The sequence below is a fragment of the Ammospiza caudacuta genome, chromosome 1, assembly GCF_027887145.1.
Source record: "Ammospiza caudacuta isolate bAmmCau1 chromosome 1, bAmmCau1.pri, whole genome shotgun sequence".
Taxonomy (NCBI): Eukaryota; Metazoa; Chordata; class Aves; order Passeriformes; family Passerellidae; genus Ammospiza; species Ammospiza caudacuta.
Window position 1 is genome coordinate 291,788 of NC_080593.1, and position 27,803 is coordinate 319,590.

Sequence of the window (27,803 nt, forward strand, 5' to 3'; positions counted from 1 at the left end):
GCCAGGAGCCGGAGCAGGAGTGGAAAGGAACAGGAGAGACTAGCAGCGGAGAGGAGCAGAGAGAGGAGCAGGGAGAGGCTGCGGCAGAGGCTGCGGCGGGCGTGGGGCATGGATGCCATCTGCTGGAACCACTCTGCAGCCGCTGCTGCAGCCCCGGGAGCATCCTGACACTGCCCCGGGAGGGCCCTGCCACTGCCACTGCCACAGCAGGGCCCTGCCACAGCCCCGGGAGCGTCCTGCCACAGCCCCCAGAGCCCACTGCACACCCACCCACCCACCCACGGCACAGAGGCCCCAGAGCACCCCCAGCACCCCTGGGGCGTGCAGCCCCCCGGGCAGGAGCCCCAGGCAGCCCCCCAGGCTCCCCGGAGCCTGCTCTGCCAGCGGGGTGAAGGAACACCGAACCTGCTTCATGGGGATGGCCCGCCCGCTGCCGATGCTGTCCGCCTTGCACTCGGGCACCTTCTTGTCACGCTCCGGGTCGGCGCCCTTGCGGGACTGGAAGAGAAGAGACACGGGCACGTTAAAGCGGGCACGGAGAGCACACCGCGGCCCCCTGTCCCGCAGCTCCAGCCAGAGCACTCTGCTCTCCCCCAGGCCAGCTCTCCCAGCACCTGGCCCCTCTAGGGACACTGGGGACGCTCCAGGCCAGCCCCCGGCAAGCTGTGCTCTCCTCTCCTCTCCTCTCCCCCCAGTGCAAGCAGAGCTGTCCTCCTCCTGGCAGAGCGGGGCTGCGTGGGCCCCCCCTCCCGTGGGGCACACAGGACATGGCGACAGACAGAAATGGCATGGGATGCAGGTGGAGCATGGATGGAAGCAGGAGAGGGTCAGGCAGTGAAGGAACTCACACCTCTACTAATCCAACAGATTTATTCTGGTAACACACTTGCACCATACAAAGTAGCACAGGTCACCGGGCAGATACCAGCCCCTTACAAAAGAGCATGGACAATAAATATCTACCACACGTCTAGAGCGGCGAGAGCGGGACCCACCAGCGCCCAAGGGCCGCAGGGAGAGCAAACTCTGATAAATACAATATGAAATTTACAGTCTGTTGAGCAGAACTCATTCAAAGTGCTTAGGACAGAGGGAAATACCAAGTCATACATGGCATGGAGCACAACCAATACATTCAGAATCACAACAATGGCAGGAGGCAGCGGCAGCGTCTCTCTGGAGCGTCCTACACACCCCCTCAGTCCAGGAGGGCCCCGTGTGCTTTGGATCAGAAAGGGATACGAGCCCCGCGCGCCTGGCACACCGATTCACCAGATTTTGGGCCCAGAACCAAACAAAGAGATCGAAAGAGAAGAAAACTAAAGAGACACAGATGGCTGCTCGGCTGCGAGGAGAAGAGGAGAAGGAGCAGGAGTCCATGCAGGCTGCAGAGGTGCAGGAGGGAAGAAGGAGCGGAGCGCTAGCGGCAGGCGCTGCAGCGGCTCCCGCAGGCAGCAGCAAAGCGTCTTTTGGCCCATCCAGCTCCATGCGCGGCTGTCGCCCGGTCCCGGTGCGTCTGCAGGTCTTCCCATCCCAGCAGGGTCGTCCGCCCGGCATCCCCGAGAAAGGGCAGTGCCTACACAGCATCCAGCAGGCCCAGAAATGTCCCAGCTTAAAGTGCAGGCGCAGGCCGTCTCAGCGCTTCCTAGACTTTACATTGGGGGGATTTAAAAGGCTCCTGCGTGTCTCCGAGAGGGGGACCCATGCTGGCTGGAGGGCGGGCGAGCCTCTAATCTTAGATCAATCCCAGTGCCCATCCCTTATCCGGCCCTGGAGAGGCAATGAAAAGTGAGAGAATTTGTACAGAGGTGCCGTGTGTAACCACCTGGATCTTCTAATTTGGAAGGAGTTGGAAAGGCCTTTTTGTTGATGAAAAGTTGGAAACAGTGGCACATATCTGCAAATATCGAAAGAATAAAGAGTTTGGCAAGTTATACTCAGAACACGGACACGAGTCTGTCAGTGATGGGTGCCAGCAGACAGCACGGACAGGCCACGGAGCGGGCGCCGGCGGCAGCAGCAGTCGGGGCTGGGGCGGGGGCAGGAGGGGCGCGTGGGCGCAGAGTCTGTGTCCACCTGGAGCTCTGGGGCACGCAGACCCCCGGGGGGAATGCGATCCACTGGGGGGCGGGAGGGGAGCAGGCAGGAGCCAGAGCAGGGGAGAGGAGAAGGAGAGTAGAAGAAGAGAGGAGGAGGAGGAGGAGGAGGAGGAGGAGGAGGAGGAGGAAGAGGAAGAGGAAGAGAGAGGAGGAGGAGGAAGAGAAGGAGGAGAGCGGGGAGGAGGGGGAGGAAAGGAAAAGGAGGAGAGGAGCAGAGGAGTCAGGCATAGCTCAGGACTGGGGCTGCAGCAGCTCCCAGAGCTGGGTCGAGCACTGCACCTCGGAAAGGCCTGTGCCCACCTGGGGACCCTGTAAGGACAGAGGCTGCTGGCTACCCCTGTGCTGCCGGCCTGGGAAAAGCTAGTGGCAGAAAACAGCCTGCCCTCTCCTTCCCTTCCCACCCCTCCTGGTCCTGCCCCACTGCGGGAGGTGTCGGGAGCTGCTGCTGCTGCCACGACCAGATGGGTGAAGACGTCAACGTGAGCCATGGATGTGCAGCAGCACAAGAGCAAGCAGGTGAGGTGAGCCCAGCGGTGAGGTGAGCGCGGTGAGCGCGCGGCGCAGAGCAAGTGTGAGCCGGATGAGCGAGCGGAGAGACCGCGGCCGCGCGTGATGACTCCACAGCGAACAAGAACAAGCGTAAGCCCCGCAGCAAGCTGCCCTCCTCCTCCTCCTCCCGCAGCGTGCCCACCCCATGGCACTCCGAGAGTGGGAAGGCGAGCCGGCGGCGAGTCCAGGGGCGTCGGGCAGCGTGGCTGGTTGCTGGCACAGCGCGAGGCCCGTGGCACGGCAGCAAGCACAGCGAGAGGGTGGCAGGGCCGGGCAGGCACCCGCCAGCGCTGCGTGCAGGGCACACGGAGGGGAAGGCAGTGAGGGAACAACCATGCGTGGGAGCAGGGACCTGCTGCGAGCCAGGGGCCGTGTGTGCTGGCAGGAGGGGCTGGGGAGCACAGTCCACCCACCAACAGCACACAGGCAGGGTGAGCGTGGGCCTGGGGGGCACAGAGAGCTGGGGGTGCGGGAGATGCAGCCCAGGGAATACGCAGAGTATTGGGGAGGTAAGCACAGAAACTGACAGGATGCCAGAAGCCAAGGGAGACGGGCACATCCCAGCACCAGGAGTGGGCAATCTGGGATGCCAATGGTGCAGTGAGAGGAATGGGGCACAGGACACTGAATTTGTGTGGTCTGGGCTCGGAGCAATAGCGGCTGGTCACAAGGGTGACACAGTGCAACAGGTACAAGTGCTTTGTTGTGGCTGGCTCCACAAACAGCAGACACAGTGTGCTGAGCAATGGTGGCTGGAAAGCACATTGAGATGGGCAGAGGATCGAGGCCGGAGCCTGCACATGTACACAGGGAACAGAAGCTACACCTGCACTAGACACAGGACAGGGACACGTGTGTGCTCACAGTGAGGGGACACTCATGGCTGTGCTCAGAGCAAGGGTGAGTGTGAGGGCAGAACTGGGCACACTGTGTGGACAGCGTGTGCATGGTGTGAGAGCGTGCAGAGAGGCAGGCTGCGAGGCAACCAGCACAGCTGAGGGCTGCAAATGTACCCTGCTCCACCTGGGGCCCAGAGCTGTCCTCCCTCCCTCCACACCCACGGCAGCTCCACGTGCGCTGCTCAAGTCGCGCAGGATTCAGGAACGGGAGTGAGTGGGGCCCCATGCCAGGTGCTGAGCTCTGCACAGCACCACTGGCACAGCATCACCAGCACCAAACAGGAGGCCCACGGACCTGGGGCTCTGTGCCACGCTCGGGGAATGCAGCCCCAAGGAGGAGATGAGCAGAGTCACTGGTGCTGTGCACGCACAGCTGCGCTCCCTGCAACGAGCAGGGGCTCACACACTACAGACCCCCACGAGTGCACCCCTGCACACTGCCACGTGTGTGAGCACCGTCCTGCTCCCAGATGCTCCCCATGCACGCACACCCTGCCTGAAGCAGCCTGCAGCACCGTGTCCCTGCACGCGCAGGTCCCTCCCTGCCAGCACAGCACGGCGGCCGTGCAGGAGAGCCCAAGGGCTCGGGCTGCCCTGACCCACTGCCTGCTCTCTCCTGTGCTGGAACCCCCCCGAGCTCCTGGGCCCCGTGCTGCTTACCGTGAAGATGTTGGAGCGCCGCTTGGACTGCTTGCGGATGGGGGTGGGCGTGTTGGAGGCAGCGATGGTCTCGATCCGCAGCTCCCGCTGGCTGATGCTCGGGGTGGAGGGCACGGACGACGAGTAGTCACTGAAGGCTCCTCCACCGTTGGTGGCCTGGGGAGGACATGGGTGGTCAGACAGGCCACCTGGAGGCACGGTGCAGGAACACCACCTGTCCCACATGTTCTCATGCCAGGGCAGGGCGTGCAGGACTGGGACTGGGTGACATCCAAACAACCATGGAATTGTTTCGGTTGGAAGGGACCTTAAAGACCATTTAGTTCCAACCCCCTGCCACGGGCAGGGACAACTTTCACTAGACCAGATTGCTCCAAGCCCATTCAACCTGGCCTTGAACACTTCCAGGGATGGGGAGCTCACAACCTCTCTGGGCAACCCAGAGACATTCAATGCCAGGCACTGCTCCTGCTCAACAGAGGGGCTTGGGAAGCCTTCCACCTCTTTCTGCTCTAGTGTTTTCACCAGTAAAATGTTCAAGTTCTGAAATCAAAGAGAAGGGCAGCAAATGGCCAGAGAAACCCAGGTGAAGCCCTTCCAAACACAGCTGTGGAACAAGGACTGAGGCAGCACGGTTCTACGGAGCTGTGCCCAGCAGAGGGGCACAGCTAGGGCACCTCCACTGCTCCCAGAACACAGGATCAGGGTCACTCTCCTTGGGCAGCCATTCCCTTCCTCTGAGCCCCTCAGACATGAGGCTGTGAGGCAGTCCAAAGCCTGCCAAGCCCCAGTCCCACTCATCCATTCCCTGTCTCTCCTGATGCCAGTGGGGATGCATGTCCCCAGGATTCCGCCTTCACCTGGCACAGAGTGCCACACGCCAAGCTCAGCCTCTGTGTGACACCCATCTCTGCTGCTGGTCTGGAGGTCCCTCTGAGCAGACCCCGAGGCTGGCACACCCCTCCCATGCCTGCAGACCCCCACAGCCATGGCTGCAGTGGCCTGTGCTGGGAACACAAGGGGCTTCACCAACCCCTCACTGGACTCCGCAAAAAGAGGAAGATCCAGCCATGCACCCACGTCACCAACACGTCTCTTCCAGACAAGGCTGCTCACTCCCACCCTGGCCAGTGTGGGCAGCCATGGGACAGGGCTTAGGGACACCCCAGGAGCAACACTGGAATGGAAGCATTTCAGGTCTGCAGCCCAGGACATCTCACCATGAGAGGCACGTGGCAGCCCCAGCTCCCTGGCAGCTGTGAACAGCATTTCAGAAACACGGGGAGGAGCTGCCCCTGGAAGGGCAGGGGAGCTCCAGCAGCCCACGAGGGCAGCCTGCCCCCTCCCAGCTCCACAGCCACAGAGTGGGGGCACCACTGGCCCAGTGACTTCTCCATGCTGCCCACTCTGAGCACGAGTGCAGCCCTTGCAGGGGTGACCTGCTGAAGGGGCTCCACGAGAAACCCCCATCCCCAGTGGGATCAGAGCCTTATCCTGAGACAAGCACTTCACAGTAGGGTGAGAGGGGCTGCACAGGCAGAGCAGTGACCAGGACCCACAGCCCAGCCTCAGACAGAGGTGCAACCTTCACCAAGCCCTCATCTTTAACCAAAGATATGGGAGAGGACACACAATAAGAACTTAGGAGAGGGAAAAGCCACCCAAGCAGCATTTCAGTTTCCTCCTCATGAAGGCAGAGCAAGGAAAAGAACTCCATGCTGCGAGCAGGTGTGTGGCTCAGACCATCCCGGCCTGTCTGGAAACAGGAACATTTCTGCAGTCCTGAAGCACAGAACAAGAGGGAACCTGGCCTGGTTGTGCTTTCCCACAAGTCCAAGAGGCTGGGAACTTGGTCTGGGAGCTCCTGTGCAGGGTGAGGAACCCTGTGCTGGACAAGAAGGTTCTGCAAGAAGGGGGGGACCACCAGGGACACAAAGGGGCAAAGCAACCTGTCACCTGCAGGGACTCCTGAGCACTCAACAGAGAGAGCAGAGCTGCTGCCAGGGCTGGCTCCAACACCCACACAGCAGTGCTGTGGTGAAGGAAGAGCTGCAGAGAGCCAGGGCCACCGAGGGCACACAGACAGTCTGTGCTTAACTGATTAACTGATTAACTGTTTCACTGATTCACCACATGTGAACTAGGGCAAAGAAAGTGAAACATTCCAAGGGCTAGGAAGAGTAGAAGGATGCAGCAGCACAGACAACCTGCCCCATGGAACAGGAGCTGGGCATGGCTGTCCCTTGCTGGCCATGCTTGGCATGCCTTGGTGGCCTTGGCTGCACGTTCAGGATGCTGTGACTGCGGGGAGGAGCCAGTTCCAAGGAGGCTGCAGAGTCTGAGCTCCTACCAGAGCAGCTGCAGTAAACCCTGTGGCTGCAGGTGATGGACACTGAAGCATCAAGGAAGAAATCAGTATGTTTTACTTACTCTCTGCAATCCTGTGTGTCATTTCTGTCTGGCAGAAAAACTTTCCTTAGCCTGAAAGTCTGTCTGGTGCTGGAGCCAAGGTTACTGTCCTTGAGTGATGAAGGACACTGGCCTTTGGGCCTCCCATGTCCCACAGACCAAACCTCAGGGAGGGCTCTGGGGCTGAAGGAAGGCTCACACCAGGCTATGAAGGCAAGCTGCCCTGAGTTTGGGGGCAGAGGAGAAAGTCCTCCAAAAACAGAGGTGGCTCAGGCAATCCTGAGCCAGTCCTGAGCTCTGCTGGAGCAGAGAGCTCCCTAACTTCCATGGGATCTAGGGACACAAATCCCAGGGACATGGGAGAACAGAGGGCAGGTCTGGGCTGGTCCTGCGTGTCTGCTATTGTCAGGCACTTTGCTGGTGGGCCTGAACAATCACCTGTGGCCACCACTGGAATCTGAGAGCACAGTGGGAACTGGGAACTTGGGAGGCACCTGTGGGACAAATCCTTCCCATGAGTGTGTGACTGGTAACATCAGCAGCGCCACGGGTGCCTGGGAAGGGCAGAACCCAGCTGAGCTCAGGGCAGGAATTCCTGCTGTAACAGGGCCTGGGGCAGAGCAGGGAGCTTGGGAAGGGCTCTGAGTGCAACGGACAAACAACAAACACCAGCCTGGTGTCTGTGGGAGGCAGGGAGAAGCCAGAGGAGCACAAGGACGATGGAAAGGGCACCATGAGCAGAGCAGGCAGAGGGACACGGCTTCCACGAGGAAATGCCAACGCAGCTCCTGAGCTCTGACAGAACAACGTGCCACAGCAGGCCAGTGAGTGCTGTTACAGCTCAGGCGAGCTGCCCTCGGGCCTTCATTTCACTTGCTAACTTTGACTTTCCACCTTTGCTCTGATCTCTCCCTGCAGTGTGGATGAGGAGGGCCCTGCCAGTGCCCCCCAGCCCGTGCAGGAAGGCAGATGGAGGCCATGGAGAGGAGCCACCATACTGGGCAGCCCAGAGCACAGCAGGGATGGCAGCAGCTCCCAGGGGGCACCCAGTTCCCTCCAGCAGCCTGCTGGGTACCTGCACGGGGTACCTGTGTGACCTCCTGCCAGCTGCTGGGAACAGCTGCCTGGCAGAAAGACAAACTGCCATCCCACAGCAAACACAGCACTGACTCACCCACAGCCTGGGGAACTCCCAAAGGCACCCAGAGGCCCTGAAGGGAGACTGAGAACGGGGCAGCAGAAGTGAGGAAATCAGGTAGAACAACTCTGCAGGTGCTGCAAGCACCCACTGGCCCCAGAACCTCCCATCCCATCCTGCAGGCAAGGGCAGGAGCTGCAGGAGGGAGCAAGGTGGGACTGAGGGCCAGGTGAGGAGTGGGACTCCCAAACCCAACCAGCCTGCCCACTCAGCAGTAGGTGTGGGCAAGGGACAGAGAGGAGAGCCCAAGGCAGCAGGCAGAGCTCTCCCTGGGCTGCTGGCTCTGGGGAATAGCAGGGGCAGACCACAGGGGCAGACCCACATCATCCCTCAAGCTGCTGGGAAGGCCAAAGGGGCACATCTGTGTCCCCAAGGGAGTGCAGGGCTCCAGGGAATGCTGGCCCTGGCTGTTCCAGACTGAGCCAGGGTCAGGGACCTGCTGAGCACACCTGGTGAGTCATGGGAGCTGTGGAAAACCCTGACCAGGACCAGGGCTGACCTGCTCCCACAGCTCCCCTTCCCTCCCCACGGATGGAGCAACATCCTCCAGGCACCACTGCAGAATAACAGAAAAACCACAAACTCCCAAAGGCAGAAATGGAGCCAGAGCCTTTGGCTGGTCCCCAAGAGCATCAGCACAGTGCAAGGAGGCTGGGACACATGCACAGCACCAGAGTGCCAGGAGAAGGGAATCCTGCACACAGGTGGGTAACAGGGAGTGCCTCCTCTCCCAGTACCCACGCTGCACTGCTCCAAATGACAGAGCAGACACGCAGTGGCCATGCCCACAAAAGGTTGGTTGGGCTCAGCCAGAAGTGTCAAGCTGCTTCCACAAGAGTTGTGCCCAGAACAAGAGAAGGGGCAGGGCTGGTCCCAGCTCCCACCTACCATAAGAAGCCCTTTGTGGGGGACTCCTTGTTCCCATTCCAAGAAAAGTGCCTTCTCAGCTGGCAGCTCTAGAGGACAGCACTGTCCCTGCAGTATGGGCCAGACCAGGCCGAGAGCAGTACTGCCAATCCCAGCTCTAGGGGCTCCTCCTGCCCCTAAATGCCAATCCTGGTGTTCCAGGGACTCCCCCTGACCCCCAGATGCATGTACCACTGCTCCAGGGACTCCTCCTACCCCTCAAGGCAGTACTGGAAGGGAAGGAGATCATTCTGTCCCAAGTGCATGTCTCACCTGTACACACCAATACCTGAGGCACAAGGCAAAGCTCCTAATTGTGTTTTTTGTCTGGCTTCTCTCCACCTCATCTCCATGTTAAGTCCTGTGCTCCTAAACTCTTCCTTGAGAGCCTTCTTCCTGTTTTCCCTGTGCCAATTACTCCTCCTTGACTTGCAAAAGCAAATGAGAAACCCTGGTGAGAGCCCTCGGGTATGACAGAGTTCAGCTCAGCTCCACAAACACCTGGTCACCCTCCCACTGTCCTCCCTGGCAGGGTGAGCCGGTGCCCCCCTCCCAGAGCTGCCCCACATGCACTCCCTGCGGGGCCAGGGGCAGGGGACAGACACCAGGGCACTGTCTGTGGGCACCCCCCGGGCATGGTGCCCTCCCACACCTGAGCGTGTGGGCTGCTCTGCCCTGCTCCCTGTCAGAACCATCATTATGGGTGAATTTGCTTCCCAAAGCCACTTGGATTTCCCTGAGGACAGGGGGAGCAGCTCCAGAACCTCAGTTCTGAGCCCATGCAAGAACAGGCAAATGCTTCACGGCACTTCAGGATCACTCACCATTGCTTCACTATTTTGGAGGTGTCCTCAGTAATGGGGAGAGCCGTGCAAACACCAGGGGCAAAGATTGCTGCAAGGGTCACTGGCACCAGCAGGGTTTGTGGGGGGACCTCACAGAACTCAAACTGGCTTTGGTGACCCCTGGGGGACCCAGAGGGCCGAGGGCAGGGGGCAGGGCCCAGAGCAGGCCTGGGGAGGAGGCACAGCCAGCAAGGCACAGCCCCTGTGAGCTGCCCTTGTTACTGCCCAGCACAGCTCCCTGTGTGCCTGCAGCTGAGCAGGAGCACAGCAAGGCACAGAGAGCAAAGGGCCGTCCCGAGCAGGCGGCCAGAGCTCACCCCTACACAGACTGCAGGCCGTGCTGACAGGGGCTCCGAGGGGAGGAGAGCACAGGAGAGCAGGGACCCTCTGAGCACATCCTCACACAGCTCGTGCCATGCACTTAGAAAATTCTCCCAAAATTTGCTTCCCACAGCCAGTCCTAAATCCACCCTTTAGTTCAGTGCTGCCTTTCCTGAAGGAGCTCTTTCATGTCACACTGTGTATTTCAGGTCAGGTTTGGCCAATCTCTGCACTCATTCCTCAGCTAAATCAGCCAAGTGCTCTCTTTCCTCCTGTGTCGGGGTTTATTCTCTCCCAGCTGTTTTTGCTACCCCTTCAGGCTCCATGCACAGTCACTGGAGTGGCTGGATTCCAGCTGGGGAGCCCGGGGCTCTGGCAGCCCCATCCCTCACACAGGAACACTTTCCAGCTTCACAGTAACACCCTGCCTGCCTGGCACAGCCAGGGCCCATGACACACCTCTATGGGGGCTCTTCTCATACTGTGGACATGGAAAAAAACCCTAAACAAGTGTTCAGCTCCCCTGAGAAATGCTGGTCTTGGCCATCAGCCTCTTGCTTCCCTTCCAGCACAGGTGGCCTCTTCCCAACCAGGCTCAAACTGTACACAATTTGCTCATAAAACCCTCAAATTGCCAGAGACACCCAAATCTATATTTCCTTGGGACTTTGCTCTCCACCTTGGATGTCTCCCACTGAACTCATCCCCAGCTCTCTGGACACAAGCACACTGACAGAACGTGGCTATGCAGCCCTCCCCAGCAGCCCACCCACCTGCACACAGACTTTACTGAGCTTGCTGGTGTCCAGGTGACCTGCAGCACAGGAAGCTGGCACAGGTCTCTGCAAACACCTGCACTCACCTACCTGCAGTGCAGCCTTAAAAGCCTCTGCAATCAGGCAGGCTGCAGATAGGGCGCAGGTGTGTGCAGGACAGGCTCCTGTGAGGGGCCCAGAGTCCTGCCAGGGCCGGGAGGCTCTGACACACGCAGGGCTCCAGAGGCAATCCCTCATGGCAAACCCACCAGCCACACGTGCTGTCCTCAGCGACAGGCAGGTTTCCTGCAGCCCTGTCACAGATCCCGTGAATCCACACGCCACTTGTGCAGAGATGGGATCTGCTGCCTTGGTGCCCTGGGGAGCAACGGAGCCCAGGACCTCTCCTTTCCTCCTCACCAGTCTCCCAGCCAGCGTTTCTGTGGGCACTGGGAATGCAGCAGAGCTTGAATGCAGTGAGGTGCCTGCCTGAAGGATTCCCCCTCCCATCCCCTCGCTCACCATCGGCCTGCCCTCCTCAGCTCTGCTCCAGGACCACAGCACATCCCCATCCTCCCACCTTGGCAAACCTCACCAACAGCACAGAGCCCTTCCTGGGGCACAAGGGAGGGAAGCTCCTCCCCTGCTCTGCTTCTCAGCTCACCACTGAGCTCACCTCTCCACAGGTACATGCCCTCAGACGCAGGGGCACATGGACCATCAGCTTCCTGAGCCGGGGGAAGCAGGAGCTGAGCAGCTGTGCCCGCCCAGCTGGGGCTGCCAGGGCAGCCCCTGTCACACAGCCTGGGCTGCCCAGGGCTCCCACACACTGCTCACAGCTCTGCTCTGGGCCTGCCAAGGCACACACAGCCCGGGGACACGAGCCACACCCAAGGGTGAGACATGGAACCTGACCTCAGGGCGAGCACCAAACTGTCACACAATCACAGAACCATGGGGTGCTCTTGCTTGGAAGGGACCTCCAGGGACATCTCACTGCACCCCTGCCTTGGGCAGGGACCCTTGCACAGACCTGGCTGCTCCAAGCCCTGGGACACTGCCACCTGGGCTGGGACACTCCCAGGGAGCCACAGCTGCTCGGGGCTATGGAAGAGGCCCCAGGGTGACACACTCTGCCCTTCCAGGAGCCAGCCAGAGCAGAGGTACCAGTCTGAGGCTGAGCTGAACTGCTGGCTACTGAGCTGGGCTATGGAAGAGGCCCCAGGGTGACACACTGCCCTTCCAGGAGCTAGCCCAGGGCAGCAGTACCAGTCTGAGGCTGAGCTGAACTGCTGGCTACCAGCCCAGGGTGTGGAGAGCACAGGAGGTGCCTGGCTTCCCCCGTGGCCATTCCCCACCTGGTTGATGTGCACAGAAGGAATGGAGGCTGCAGACACTGATGAGTGGCTGGGTGAGTTGGGCAGGGACTTGCAGGGGCCGATGGAGAGCTGGTGCTTCTTGCGGAGAGCCACCACCTTCTGAGCCACTGCAAAAGGGACAAAGGCACAGGGTCAGTGTTCAGAAAGCACTTTCCTCCCCACACAGATTTCTAGAGGGCTCCAGGGAGAGCCAGGCCCTTGCCCTGACTGGTGTGCTGCCTGCACTGCTCAGGCTGAGCCCCAGGGCCATCTGCCCACCTGGGCATCACACAGAACAGCAACTCCCCGTGGGCACCCTGTGAGCCTGGGCCTGCTGCAGGAGAACCCCTGGGCAGTCACCTCCCAGTCACCCTGGGCAGGAGAACCCCTGGGCGGTCCATCACCCTCAGTCACCCCTGTCACCCTCAGTCACCCCTGTCACCCTCAGTCACCCTGTCGTCCATCACCCTCAGTCACCCTGCCAGTCCATCACCCTCAGTCACCCTGCCAGTCCATCACCCCTAGGTCACCCTGTCAGTCCATCACCTGTCAGTCCATCACCCTCAGTCACCCCTGTCACCCTCAGTCACCCTGTCAGTCCATCACCCTCAGTCACCCTGCCAGTCCATCACCCCTAGGTCACCCTGTCAGTCCATCACCCTCAGTCACCCCTGTCACCCTCAGTCACCCTGTCAGTCCATCACTCTCAGTCACCCCTGTCAGTCCATCACCTGTCAGTCCATCACCCTCAGTCACCCTGTCAGTCCATCACCCTGTCAGTCCGTCACCCTCAGTCACCCCTGTCAGTCCATCACCCCATCAGTCACCCCTGTCAGTCCATCACCTGTCAGTCACCCCTGTCAGTCCATCACCTGTCAGTCACCCCTGTCAGTCCATCACCCTGTCAGTCCATCACCTTCAGTCACCCCTGTCAGTCCAACACCCTCAGTCACCCCTGTCACCCTCAGTCACCCTGTTAGTCCATCACTCTCAGTCACCCCTGTCAGTCCATCACCTGTCAGTCCATCACCCTCAGTCACCCTGTCAGTCCATTACCTGTCAGTCACCCTGTCAGTCCATCACTCTCAGTCACCCCTGTCACCCTCAGTCACCCCTGTCAGTCTATCACTCTCAGTCACCCCTGTCAGTCCATCACTCTCAGTCACCCCTGTCAGTCCATCACCTGTCAGTCACCCCTGTCAGTCCATCACCCTGTCAGTCCATCACTCTCAGTCACCCTCGGTCCATCACCCTCAGTCACCCACACAGCAGCTCCAGGAGCCAGGGACTGAACTGCCTCGCAAATAGCACCTCCACCAGTCTGGGCCTTGTGGTCTGTAAAGGAACATCCTGAGCGTGTAGAATCCCTGGTGGGTCACTAGGGACCTCTGCATGCTCTCCTCTGTCCAGACCTGCAGTGCTGGGTTTCTCTGAAACACAGAGTGATGCTCTGCTGCTGGTGTCACAGTGACATGGGCAGGGAGAGCTCAGCTCTGCAGGCAGGGCACATCTCACTGCTTGTACAGCACAGCTCCGTGTGGCAACCAGAGAAACCACAACAGACTGGTGTAAGGGATGGCAGAAACTATCCCAGAACACCTGGCTGATGGTCAGGAAGGAGAAGAGCCTGGGCCTGGCATGCAGGAAGGTGAAGGTCACCTCAAGGTGCCTCATTTCAGGACTGGGGAGATATTATCCCTCCAGTGTGGTCTCATGGTTAATTCCTCATTAGCAGTAGTGGTGTGGGATAACTGATGGGCAGAGCCTCTGCCAGGCTCCCTGCCCACAACAGCAGCAGCTGAGGGCTTTTTCTGGGTATTTCCAGAAATATATTCCCTGGGGAGCTGGAGCTCACAGTGTGCCCAGCTAGCACTGGCATGGGACATTCCCCTGGGCTGGGGCTCCCAGTGTGCCCAGCCAGCACTGGCATGGGGCATTCTCCTGGGCTGGGGCTCCAGAGCCTCCCTGGGAGCTCATGCTGAGCCTGGGCCTGCAGCCCTGTGTTTGAGGGGACAGTGGAGAGCAGCAATGCCACCAGCACCCCAGCCAAGGTCCTGGGCCATGGAGCTGCTGGCTGCCCCCTCCTGCCCTCTGCAGTGCTCAGGGCACAGGAAAGGCAGCACCATGCACTCGGAACATGCAGCAGAGCTGAAGCTCAAGATGTCACCCACAGCACAGCTGCTGTCCCTGCTGTGCCCTGCAGGACCAGGGCTGGCTCACTGCTCCTCCTGCACCCTGCAGGACCAGGGCTGGCTCACTGCTCCTCCTGCACCCTGCAGGACCAGGGCTGGCTCACTGCTCCTCATCCTCCCTGCAGGACCAGGTCTGGCTCACTGCTCCTCCTGCACCCTGCAGGACCAGGGCTGGCTCACTGCTCCTGCCAGGGCCACCTCCTGGCAGGACCTGGCAACACCAAGATCCCATCCTCTCACCACAGAAGTCCCTGTGACATCTGAGGACGTGGGAAGGATGGAGGAGCAGAGTTCCCACAGAGCCAGCAGCACCCCCAGGGGAATCCTGCCGGGACATGAGAAACCAGCAAGGAGGAAGGGACCCCATTCCCTGCCCCGTGTCCTTCTCACAGTGACCTGTGGCAGCCTGAGTGCCCAGACACAGCCACAAAACCCCAGCACATCAGGCACACCCAGCAATGTGCTCAGAGCAGACACAGCACAGCACAGCCAGAGCTCCAGGCCACTGACCAGACACCAGGGTCTGCTCTGAGAAACAGGGTCTGCTGCTCCTGCTGAGCTGTGCTGGCACTGCAGCCAGGGCCACCCAGCCCTTGGAGAATCCCTGGGGCAGTCTGTCTGTCCTGGAGCATCCCCACACTCTGCAGCACCGCGTGCACGTGTGTTTAGAGCTGTCTGTGAACACCATGGGGCAGGGTGCTCGCTCCCTCAAGCTCTCTGCCAGCACAGGGACCTGCTCCCGAGAAAGGTCAGCGGCCACTTGTGGTGGTCTGTGGAGACTGGTCAGTGGCCAGGCTGTGACCCAGGGCAGGGGCAGGGAAGGGCTCTCTACAAACAGAGGGGCAGCAGCACAGACTCCACCCAGCACGGGCAGGCAGGCAAGCTGGCCCTGAGAGCAGCTCCTGGTGCTCCTGCTGTGGGAACTGGACATCCTCCCCAGCCTGGCCAGGACAGCTCTGCTGCGATCCGGGGCGCAAGGAGTCATATAAAGGCAAGTCTGATGGAAACTGGGCTGGGGTGCAAGGAGTCATATAAAGGCAAGTCTGATGGAAACTGGGCTGGGGTGCAAGGAGTCATATAAAGGCAAGTCTGATGGAAACTGAACTGACATGTGAGGCAAGGTCCTCACAGAGTCTGTGACTGCCAGGGCTCCCCAAGATACCAAACCAGCTGCACCAGGAGATCCACCAGATCCCAAACCAGCTGCATCATGTCCCACCAGTGCTCACTAGGAAGAATTCTTACCCACTCCAGAAACACCTCATCCCATCAGCTCCAGGCCATTCCCCCTTGTCCCGTCACTGGAGGGACACACAGTCTCCTTTAGGGGAGTTAATTTAAGCAGACTGCAAACCCCCAGGAGATGGTTGCCTGTGCCCCTGAGCATCACTGAGCTGCAGCCCCCTGTCCAAGCCCAGGCAATGCTCTCTCACATGGCTGCCATGAGGAGCAGCTGTCCCACCCAGCTGTGCAGGGGCTGTTTCCTGCTCCCAGGGTAGCACAGAGCCCCCGGCCATGCCCCACCGCGCCCAGAGCCCGGGGGGCTGCAGTTACCATCCTGGAAGACCCTCTCCACGTTCAGGCCGTAGGTGGCACAGGTCTCGTAGTAGGTGCAGCGCTTCAGGTCATTGGAGAGCTTCCGTGCGCGGGAGTCGTCGATGACGCGCGGGTTGGTGGCACTGATGGCATCTGCAAAGCACAGGGACAGCGGGCTGGAGGGCAAGGGCCTGTCCCACCCACCCAGGGGCCCCAGCACACCTCTGGCCTTCCTCCCTTCGCCACACAGAGGAACCACCTCCACAGCACTGTGCCATAGATGCCTGTGATCACAGAGTCCCACGTTTGTACAAAAATGGATGAATCTCTGTAAATGAACCAAACTCAACTCCCCAAAGAACCCAGCCACCAACACTTCAGCAAGACAGAGGCACAACACCTCGGGGAGGTGTGGGGACCAAGGCCAGGCAGCCCAGCTGCCAAATAAAATTGATTTGTTGGTCTCCAACATTTTAGGGCTCATGGCCAAGCCCTACATGTTAAAGAATCCAAGGGAGAAAGCCTCCTGGTTTAACAAGAAAGTCAACTCTGCTGGGATGTCTCCACAGCCAAGGAATTCCTGGACAGCTCTAAAATACAGGCTCAATTTGTATCCCAGATATCCACCAAGTGCTTGCCTGTTTTGGAAAAACTTCCTCCCAAAGAGGAATCCAACTCCTTAAAGACAAGCCAGGGAGGGCTATGAACAAACCTCCTCAGGTGGGGTAGAACTGGGGCCTGCCCTGTGAGGACGCCCTCCTCCAGCCCTCCAGATGGTTGTGTGCCTGTACCAAGGCCAGGACCTCACCTGGTTCTGTCTCTGGGACAACAATGGCCACTACCCCTTACCTGTCCTGCATCTCCACAGTGCCTGCTGCCACCCCGTCCCTGAGCCAAGATCACTCAGTCCTAAAATTCATTCCAGGATCTCTAAATATCCAAACTTTAACAACTTTGTTCTGCTTTTAATATGGGGGTCTGGAGCAGACCACTGTGACTCCCTCCCACTGCTCCTGCCTGTTTTCCTGGCCTCAGAGCTTCTTCCTGGCCAAGAACTGGTCACACAGTGCTCAGGACAGTTCTTCCCTACATCCATGTCCTGCTCCTGCTCTCTACTGTCACACGAAAGCTCTTCACCCCAGGCTGCCTGCTGCCTGTGCTGGCAGAGCTGGGGGAGGCAGCACCAGGCTATCATGCCATTTCCAGAGGAAAGTGGCTCCATGGGATGAGGCAGCTCTCTGTGGGGAAGCTGAGATGGTGTGAGCAGCAACTCCCTCCTCAGGGCGCTGGGCTAGGGCCCCAGCATTGTCCCTCAGCCCCACAAAAGGCTCACAGACCAGGATGCCCTCTGTGCTCTGGGGCCAGCACCCCGTGCCCACAGGGCCAGCAGGACACTGCAGCAGCGCTCCCGCCCGCAGCTGGGCTAGGCTGGGCTGGGCTGGGCTGGGCTGGGCTGGGCTGGGCTGGGGGCAGCCGGGCGCCATCCTCACCCTGCGTGCCCACCAGCACCATGGGCACCTCGGCGGTGTTCCGGTAGCTGCAGAGCCGCAGGTAGTAGTTGTAGACGGTCTGGAAGCTGATCTCGTCCTCCAGGCTGAAGACAAACACCACTGCATCCACCCAGGCAGCAAACTGAAGGGACAGGGCAGGATTACAGCGTGGACGGACAGACAGACACCCGGGGGCAGCCAGCAAGGGCAGCCACAGCCCGGGCTCAGGCAGCACCACCTCCCCCAGCCACCCTCTCCACCAGGATGGGTGGGAAGGCAGCACAGGGAGGGCAGGTCGCCTACCTGGAGCTCAGGGGGGCCCCCTTCATCTCGAATCAGCAGCAAGTAGCTCTGGCCATCCACCACGATCTCCTTCTTGAACCGGCCACCTTGGGGAGCAAAGCTGCAGGTCAGTACGGGGGGCAAGCAGGGGACACCCCAAACGAGGGCCGGGGGGTGCAGAGCCCCATGGCAGGGGAGGAGGAGCAGGGGCTGGGGGCACCTGCTGCCCCACGGCGAGGAGTGACCCCAGCCCATGCCAGGCACCCTGGGAAGCAGAGCTTACCCTCTGGAGACTCCTCCTGCACGTAGGTGCCGGTCAGGTAGCGGTGCACCAGGGCTGACTTGCCACTGGACAGGTTCCCCACGATGCCCTGCAACAGATGCACGTGTCACCCGTGTCCCTGTACACAAGGCCACCCCCGTGGGGTGACAGCACCAGTGCTGGGGCACACTCTGGTGAGAGGCAGAGGTGTCCCTGAGAGAGAGGACACAGGGACACTGTCACCCAGCCCAGCATTCTGTGGGAGGCACGGGATGGACTGGACTCAGTCAGGCACAGAGCAGCTGAGACTGGGGCACAGCCACCTGGGCAGAGGGCTCTGAGCACTCCTGTCCTCCCCTGAACAGGCACAGCCCTGTCAGAGCCACACCAGCACTTCCAGAGCCCTTCTGCTCCTCAAGGAACACTTGCCATCCCAAGTCAATTCAGTTTTGGGGTGCTGAGCTCTGGACAGCAGCTGCCAGTGGCAGGGGAGCAGCCCCAGCTGGGAGCAGGCCCAGCCTGTGCTCCTGCCTGAGGCACCGGCAGCACTACGTGCACCTCCCAGGATGGGAGATGGTGCCACCCGCACAGAAACACCCAGCACCAATGTTCAATCAACACAGGAGAAAGCTGTGAGCACCCAGTAGAACTGGGTGGCAGCACATCTGACTGCAGCACCCTCAGACTGGCCATGGTGACCCAGGATGGGTCAGTCAGAGCCCTGCTTGGCTCATTGTCAGTGTCCTCCTGACCATCTAACGCTGCTTAATTGTGGGACCAGGTGTGTACTGGAGGATCTGGAGCACAACTCTGATGAGAACTGGCTGAGGGAGCAGGAGGGGCTCAGGCTGGAGAAAAGGAGGCTCAGGGGGAACCTTCTCATTCCACAACTCCCTGACAGGAGAGTGCAGCCAGGTGGGGATTGGGCTCTGCTCCCAAGTAACTAACGACAGGACAAGAGGGAACATCCTCAAATTGCATCAGGGAAGGTTTAGGTTGGATATCAGGTATTCCTTTTCCACAACAAGGGATAGGGTCACCTTCAGCTAAAGGTGAACCAAGTCACTATCCCTGGAAGGGCTGGAAGTGGCAGTTGAGGATATAGTTCAGTGGTGAACGTGGTGGTGGTGCTGGTTGATGGTTGGACTTGATAATCTCAGAGGGCTTCTCCAGCCTTAATGGTTCAGCTGCACTCACATGGCCACACCAGTGCCAAAGACAGGGGGTGAGGAGTGGCTACGAACACTAAAGCTGCCTCTGCCCCCGTGGAAGTTTACAGGCAAACTTTTTCAGGCCCAGGATGAGCCTGGCAGGTGAGTCACCACCGGGCAGGTTCTCCAGCTCACCCAAACGCTCCCGCTGCCCTGGGCCAGGCACGTGCTCCCTGTGAGAAGCAGAGAGGCAACAGCCCCATGGCCTGCGCGGCACAGACCGTGCTGGCAGAGCCCAGGACAGCACCCGTGTGCCAGCTCCTGTGCCAGCAGAGCCAGCACGGGGCACGAGCAGGGAGCACTGATCAATGGCTCTCACGGGCATGCTCTCACACTGCCCCATGTGCCACCCTTCAGAGCAGTGACAGACCCTGACACGGTGACAATGCAGAGAGCACGGGCTGGGCTGCAACCCTGCCCTGTCCCGCAACCCTGCCTTGTCCTGCAGCTGCCTCTCCAGAGCCACGCTGGGCAGGGGCTGCACCTCACTGTGCCCATCTCAGGGACAATGGAATGGAACTGCCCAGCCTCTGCCCGAGCCCTCCCTGCCACTGCACTCTGCCCAGCATAACCACACAACCATGGAATCCCAGAGGGGCTTCTCCTGGAAGGGACCCTCAGAATCATCCAGTTTCACTCCCTGCCATGGACAGGGACACCTCCCACTGCCCCAGGGTGCTCCAAGCCCCATCCAGCCTGGCCTTGGACACTGCCAGAGATCATGAGGCTGCTTCTCTGGGCAGCCAGTGCCAGGCTCTCACCACTCTCAGGGAGAAGAATGCTTTCCATCTCATCTAATTTTCCATCTAACCCTGCCCTCTGTCCATGGGAAGCCATTCCCCTTTGTCCTGTCACTCCAGGCTCTTGCCCCAAGTCCTCTCCCGCTTTCCTGGAGCCCCTCTGGGCACTAGAAGGGGCTCTAATGTCTCCAGAGCCTTCTCTTCTCCAGGCTAAACAGCCCCAGCTCTGCCAGCCTGGCTCCAGAGGGGTTTCAGCCCTCAGAGCATCTCCATGGCTCCTCTGGACGCACTCCAGGGCCATGTCTGTGTACTGCTGGGAGCCCTGACAGGGACACAGCACTCTGGGTGGGGTACCAGAGAAGGTCTCACAGCACAACTCTGCAGAGCCCAGCTGCAGGCAGGCAGCGCAGGCTGCAGTGCCAGGCTGCCCACGGCTCCTTGCCAAGGGAGCAGCTCCTGAGCTGCCCAGCAGCAAGGGTGCCACACCACGCCAAAGACAAACACTCCAGGGGCATTTAGCTCTGAAACTTGGGCAGAGGCTGCACTTACATTCTGTCTGCACATGGTACAAACCCCGAGCTGCATCTCACCAGAATCTTGCTGCTCTGCCGTGTTCTTGAGCTCACCTGGAGCTTCCAAGCAGCCACAGAAGTGACAATCCTGAGGACACACAGCCCCTGAGAGGCAGCAAACTGAACCAAACAAGGTCTGTAAGCCTGTGGGAGCCTCTGTTCCGGGATTTTTGGGAGAACGTGCTGGCACTGCCCAGTGCCAGGTGCCGGGGACAGGCCCTGCCAGGAGGCACCATCAGTGCCCCTCTGCAAGAACTGCCCAGCCACAGCTTCCTCCTGGCCTCCAGCACTGGGAGGGAGCTTCTGGGGGGAAACTGAGGGAGCAAAAACTGCTGAAGGTACATTCCCAAGTACATCAAAATACTCAAAGACCTTGGAGAAAGTATCCTGAATGCCTGGGAGCACAAGCAGGGAGAGCAGTGGGACCCTCAGCTCCTGTGGGAGACAGAGGACACAGAGCTGCTTGAGAATGGGAAGGAAGTGAAATCTGGCAACATTTCTTGCTGGGGTCAGTGTTGGGCCCCTCATGAAAAGAAAGACCTGGAGGGGCTGGAGTGTGTGCAGGGAAGGGAACGGAGCTGGGAAGGGGCTGGAGCCCCAGGAGAGGCTGAGGGAGCTGGGAAGGGGCTCACCTGGAGCAAAGGAGGCTCAGGGAGCCCTTGTGGCTCTGCACAGCTCCTGCCAGGAGGGCACAGCCGGGGGGAAAGGGCTGTGCTCCAGGGAACAGGGACAGGAGCAGAGGGAACGGCCTCAGGCTGGGCCAGGGCAGCTCGGGGTGGGCAGAGGGAAAATCCCTACCTGGAAAGGGCTGTGCAGCCCGGGCACAGCTGCCCAGGGCAGGGCTGAGTCCCCATCCCTGCAGGAATTCACAAGCTGTGCGGATGTTGCACCTGGGCACACAGCCAGTGACGGCCTTGGCAGCGCTGGGGAAGCAGCTGGACCCAAACATCTCCAGAGGCTTTTCCAACCCAACTCTAAACCAGGACTCTGAAAGGCCTCTGGGCTTTTAGAAGAGCTGCTTTGGCCAGATCAAATCCCAGAGCAACAGAGATCCCCAGAGGTCATGCAAAACCTGGGGAAATGGCTGTGCCACTGGAGGAAGAGCTGAGTGCTTTAGGATGGTTTATCTGGCAGCATGGCTCTGCAGCCTTGCAGAACCCCAACATCACGCAGCAACACCCAAACAGCTGTGAGAATGGTTTTAAAATGCATTTCACAGGTAAACTAACGAATATTTGAAGTTTGGTTTGATTCTCACTTAACTGCACATCGAGACGCTGTGGCAGGACAGTGCTGGAATGTTTTGCAAGAAGAATTTTGTTCTTTTGTTTCTTGGACTAACATTGAAAAACGTTAACCTTGCAAAAGCTGAAGGGAGACAGAACGAAGGGCAGACGCCAGGAGCCTGTAAGGAGAGCTGAGGGCTGGCACAGAGAGCACAGGAAGAGCAGAGGAGGAATCCATCACTGAAGCACCTGCAGCTTAACTGAGAAACATCAGCCCTTCCCTGCACAGCAGCAGCCCCAGCTCCCCTCTCCCTCCTGAGTGTTTCCACCTGGCCACACGAAAATGCAGGGTTTTCCTGAGGATTTGGGGATCCAGGGGTATCCCAGGCACACGCCACAAGTACTCACCACCTTCAGCTCAGGCACCGAGCGACTCAGGGTCCATTCCTGGCTGTTCACAAACGAATCTGCAGAGAGAGGGAAGAAATCATCAGGTTAGCCTCGAGATCCCAGCAAGGATGCTGCTGCACCCTCCCTGCAGGCAGATGTATGGCTCTTCCCAGAGACACAGAGCTGCAGGAGGAGCCAGCCTGAGTGTAGCCTGGAGGACAGCCTGAGTGCCAGGGGCAGCCAGCAGCCCCCCTGACAAACCCCAGGCCCCCACTCGCCTTGGCCAGGTCAGACCTTCCATCCAACAGCAGCTCCAGGGCAGGACCCACAGAGCAGCACCTCCTGCACGTGTATCACATACAAACAGAAAGGATTTTGGAGAGCAGCAATCTGCGGGAGCTCTGCGCCTTCAGGAGCCTCTAATAAACCTGCCAAATCTGTGGCCACAGACCATTGCAGGAACAGGAATGTCAGATGGCTCAGAAGGGAAGCAGCAAATCCACCAGACCCAAAAGTGGGCAGCAATCAAACACAGTGACCTGGGCACTGCCACTGCTCCAGTGTCACCCGAGGCCACAGGGAGGGTGGCTCAGATCCGCCCCAGCAGCCCCAACCCCACATCCACAACTCCTAGTGCTGCTCCAGCAGTACCCAAACCACCCTGCCAGGGAGCAATTCCTCATTCCCAATCTCCCATCCATCCCTGCCCTCTGGCACTGGGAGCCATTCCCTGTGTCCTGTCCCTCCATCCCTGTCCCCAGACCCTCTCCAGCTCTCCTGGAGCCCCTCCAGGCCCTGCCAGGGGCTCTGAGCTCTCCCTGGAGCCTTCTCCTCTCCAGGGGAACATTCCCAGCTCTCCAGCCTGGCTCCAGAGGGGCTCCAGCCCTGGAGCATCTGTCTTGTGTTGGGGCAGCACTGGGCCCCACAGCCCTGCCAGAGCCCCCCAGGGCCTGCCCTCAGCCCAGCTGCTGTTCCAGCCCTCCTAACTCCCATGGGGAGGCTGGGCACACAACAGCACCAGCTCTTCCTCCATCTCAGCTCTGCCACCTCGCTGGGCAGCCCACGGCCATGGGGAGAGCCCACTCCTGCTCCCACTGCCAGGGGGCAGGCTAGGCTGCTCTGAGAGCACCAGGCACCAAACCAGGACCTGGCACTGTGCCCTGCTCCCTGTTCCGGGTGCCACCAGCACCCACAACATCCACCCATCATGTTCGAGAAAGGTGTGCACATGGTGCTCCTGCCTGGAGTTTTACCTTCCATGGCTGACCTAGGAACACTCCTTTTCCAGGAGTTATTACAGACAAGTACTCCCCAGGCGTGCTGCAGGGACACCAGGTTATTTATAGCCTTCCTGAGGAATCATTTCTCTGCGGTGTCTTTCACCTGCCCTTTCCTTTTTTAGGCAGAGGTAATGTTTTTATTAGAACAATTCATCAGTCAGGAGGAAAATGATACATTTTTGAGCCCTTTCCAAAAGGTAACAGCACACCTGTATTTCCAACTGCATCACTGGCTCTAAAAATAGCTGTCACCTCCACTTGGGACTTGTGCCCTGCTCAGCCTCTTTGGCAGGTAATGTGGCAGATAAAGCCCCATGCAGGCCTGAAGGAGCAGGCAGCACACTCTCGTGCTGTTTCACTACACACAGCAGGCTTTTGGCAGGTTCTGACTGGAGCACAGGCCACACACACTCGGTGCCTGGCCTTGGGAAGGAGGAGAGGCAGGGAGAGCCCGGCACAGGGCTGGCTGGGCTCTGGATCTGCTCAAGGATGACAGGACACCCTGCCCCAACAACTGCCAGCTGCCTCCTGCACCAACCATCCCAACAGATCCTGGCCTGCTTTCTAACCCAGGTTCGAGAGCTTGCAACACTTTGGTTTTTGACGTGCTGAGAAGGCTCCTGAGTAAAGCTTAACACATATAAAAGCTGACAACACACGGCTGAGAGCACTGTACTCAGCCTCACAACACACCCCGTTCCTCACTCCAGTTAGCCCACCTTACCCGAGCACCAGGCACGCCTGGTCACTCTTCCTTCACCTTCTCTTTGTTACTAAATCACAGAGAGGGGAGCAGACTGTCCATGCAGCAGTTCAACACCTTCCCCAGGTGCACCTGACCTCCAAAACCAAAGCAGTGGGCTCAGGGAACCACTGTCATACCCAGAGCTTCTGCACAGCCCAACAGCATCCTTGGCTCCACAACACAACATACAAGAGGAGATCAGTCCAGACTGGCCTGGGAAAAGGAAACTCAGGACGATTCTGTTACTCCCCAGAAGCTTCTGTTGATGGAGGTTTCCTGGCACAGGCAGCTCTACTGCAGAAAGTGGAAATTTGGGATCTGGGGTGGGCAGAGCCCTGCCACGCACAAGAGCAGACAGGGACATAAAGGAGGCACTCTGTATCTGCTGTCCCTCGGTCAGCTGGCCATCCTGGACACGTTCAGGAGCTACAAACAGAGCCCACCTGTGGGACAGTGCACGGGGGAGGCAGGGTCAGCACCCTCCATCACAGAGCTCAGACACCGTGGCTCCCCATGCCCTGATGGCAGCTTGGAGGGGTTCAGCCACACACCCACAGCTCCTAGCACCCACAGGCCAGGGAGGCTGGCAGGAGAAAGGGGCTGGCCAGCCAAATGCAAATCCTCAGCCCAGCTGCTCGCTCCACGGATGAGGCGCAGCAGGTTCATCTACCCCGTGCTCCAGAAGCGCCAGTGCCAGACTCATCAGCCTCCCCACACAGCAACTAATAATTAACCAGCCCATCATCCAAGCCATGGTGCAGCTCCCTTGGACACTGCACCCCTGGACACTAAACCCAGCCTTGAAACCAGGTCAGAGGCTGTCTGTGCAAACACAGCAGAGGCCACACAAACCGAGGCCACCATGGCCACCACTGCGGCCACACCAATGGACCCACCTGACCACAGAGGGATCAAAGGGAGGCAGGGGCTGTGCAGGCACAGCCACCCCTCCCAGGCCAGGCTGATAAAGCCTGCACCCCGTAATGCTGGCACGAGGGGGATTTCTGCAGGTCAAGGACCAGCACAGGCATAGCCAGCTCCAGTCAGCACTGAGCCAGCACGGGCACCCACTGCAGGACATGGCCTTGGTGAGGATTCTCTCAGCAGAGCTTCAAACACTCTGCAGCCACAAAAGGAGACCATGCTGTGTCTCTCTGGGAAAGGGCACACTTAGGAACTGCCACCCTTGCATTGTCAGCATGCACAGGTGGCAGCAGCCAGTGTCACTGTGCTCTGAGGTCAGTGCAGACTCTGGAAGACCCAGAAACCTCTCAGCACTTGCTGCTCTCCAGCCCCCATCCAAACACTGCCAAAGACCCAGACCAAACCCTGCTGTGATGGTGGGACAGGGTCTGCTGGAAGGGAAAACCCAGCAGAGAGTGGCATGGAAAGAAGGTAACTCAGCCTCCCATCACAGCCCTCTGTGGGGATCTACCTCAGCAGCAAAAACCTGTTCCCAATGTGCCTGAGCTCAGGTGCAGCTGTGCAGCCCCACGAGCCCTGGCAGGGAACACTGAAGGCACAGGGCTCCCTCTCCCTAGGGCTGCCCGTGACTGCAGCCAGACACCTCTGCACACCCTCTGACCTTGTCCTGAGAACTGAGCCCTCCAGAGCACTGTCCCACAGCTCCCTCCCTGACACCCCCACAAGCCTCAGCTTTCCCAAAGTGCAGACACCAGGCTGGCCCCAGCATCTGAGGCATCTCTAACCCCACCACGACACCTCTGCCTCTCACCAACACTCCCAGCTCAACCAAGGCAAGTACCAACACGAGGTGATATTTATCATGACCTACCCAACTCACTATGCAAACTTCACCCAATCCATGAGAAAACAGCCCATGCTCTCTCAGAAGCCTTCCCTCACATGCCCTGCACATCAGTACTGCACACACCAGAGTAAAGGGAGGTACCTTAAAGAACACCAAAAAGCAGGCAGGACACCTCTCTGGGAGAGGGACGTGGCTGTGACCACAGAATCACAGATATCCCGGGATATCCCGAGCTGGAAGAGACCCACAAGGATCATTAAGTCTGATCCCTGGCCCTGCACAGACAGCCCAACAATCCCACCCTGTGCCTGAGAGCACTATGCAAATGCTCCCTGAGCTCTGGCAGCCTTGGGGCCATGACCGTTCCCTAGGGAGCCTGTTCAGAGCCCAGCCACCCTCAGGGGGAAGAACTCTTCCCTGATAGCCAACTAAACCTCCTTGACACAGCTCAGTGCTGTTCCCTCAGATGAGGGATGCCTCCTGAGCCATCAGAGGTGCTGTACCCATCACACAGCCCCTTCATGCACAGGGACAACTCCAATTCCAAAACAGTCCAGTCTTCCCAAGACCATAGCCTCCAGAGAGCCTCTGTGGAATGGCACCAGCCAACACCTGGATACCCAGAAATGCTCTGAACCACTGACCACGATCACCTGGGTCAGTCCAAGCTGGCTGGACTCTGTGTTGACTTTGCTCTCTAGTCCCAAGGGCTGTTGCCCTCCATTGCTCATTACACAAGGATCAGTTCTTTCTGTCTTTTCTGGGTAGCAAGCCCTGGAATCCCCCATCACCTCTGTGTGCGCTCAATGCCAGCCGAAGCCCTCCAGGGCTGGGAGCAGCACTTGGAGCAACCCCCTACCTTCTGTGGGTCTATCTGGATGCAGATGGTGGTGCAGGGTGGGTATCACAGCGTGCCATAAACAAACCACTCCAGGCTCTGGAAACACAGAGAGCGCTGGCTTGGCTCTCTGCCGGGACTCCTACACCCACCCAGCTTTTCCAAGGGCTGATAACCGCAGCTGCAGCTGCACCCCCAGGAGGGCAAGTTGGGGCTGCAACAGCAGCTTTCCCAGGGCAGGGTGGGCAGCGCCCACAAAGAGCATCAAAGTCTGTGGGACGTCAGGCAGGTGTATGGAACACCATGGGCCTGCAAGACTGGAACAGGAACGGGGCAGAGACCTCCTGAGCAGCAGCACTGAGGCTGAGCCCCTCCGGCCTGGCTCAGAGACCCACAGCTCCCATCGGAGGAGGCCCACGGACCAATGCTCTGAGCAGAGAGCAACGGGGAGATGGGGCACAAGAGAGAACAAACAGCAGCTACTTTACTGTGCAGGCTTCACCACTGCCTTTTCACACCTCACTGTCCCCAGGAGGACACAGGGCTGGTGGGTACAGGGACAGTGCAGGCACCAGGCAGGTAATGAATGGTGTTCTTGGTGTGACTGAACCCAGTGTGAGCTCTGCAGCGCCAGGGGCTCCTGCCAGGAGCCACAGTGCTGATGGCAGCCTGGAGAGGTCAATCCCTGCGCTTCTGCCTCCAGCATGAGCCACAGTGGCAAGCACTAATCCCTGTAACAAGCAATGGTCCTGCATGAGCTGGAGGGTATGTACATCCCACCGCTGCAGGGATCCCAAGCTGCCCACAGCACTCCGCACAGAGGCCTCAGCAGGGTCTCCCAAAGACTGATCCAAAGGGAGCTCCTACCTGTCTCATGGAGGAGCCAGGTGAGAGGCAAGGACGCCAGCCAAGTGCTCAGCCTGGGCCGCCTCTCTGGGAACGCTGCTGCTAGCGGCAGGGCCGGCTGCTGCTAGCGCAGCTCCCACTGGAAGCGGCAAGCAGCAACAGGCCCCGCTGCAGGGGCAGGGCCCGGCCCTCCCTGCCCGCATACACCCACATTCCGCAGCCATGAGCGCAGCCTCCTCTCGCCTGGGAACCTCCCGCCGCCCCGCCGGGGCGGCACACGGCCCGGGCTGCCCTGCCAGCACCGCAACCCCGGAGCCAGCAGCACCCGGCCTCGGCCTCACGGCACACGGGCATCCCTGGAGCCTCCAGAGCCTTCCCCTGCCTGGCGCCTCCAGAGCCTTCCCCTGGAGCCTCCAGAACACT

General features: G+C 59.5%; 1 protein-coding gene across 3 annotated transcripts in view; it reads right to left on the reverse strand.

Moving 5' to 3' along the window:
• The window catches only part of AGAP3 (ArfGAP with GTPase domain, ankyrin repeat and PH domain 3), a 111,911-nt gene that overhangs the window by 48,650 nt on the left and 35,458 nt on the right, over positions 1 to 27,803 (reverse strand). For 2 of the 3 annotated variants that reach the window (XM_058811518.1, XM_058811511.1), the window contains exons 2-9: positions 21,919 to 21,977; positions 17,783 to 17,870; positions 17,521 to 17,606; positions 17,218 to 17,359; positions 15,746 to 15,880; positions 12,000 to 12,127; positions 4,208 to 4,363; positions 406 to 498 (exon numbers count right to left, since the gene is read on the reverse strand). In XM_058811518.1, the coding sequence (XP_058667501.1) occupies positions 406 to 498; positions 4,208 to 4,363; positions 12,000 to 12,127; positions 15,746 to 15,880; positions 17,218 to 17,359; positions 17,521 to 17,606; positions 17,783 to 17,870; positions 21,919 to 21,977 (887 nt within the window). Of the gene's footprint in view, positions 1 to 405; positions 499 to 851; positions 1,898 to 4,207; positions 4,364 to 11,999; positions 12,128 to 15,745; positions 15,881 to 17,217; positions 17,360 to 17,520; positions 17,607 to 17,782; positions 17,871 to 21,918; positions 21,978 to 27,803 lie in introns of those variants that run through there. The other variant, XM_058811526.1, reaches the window with a different exon arrangement.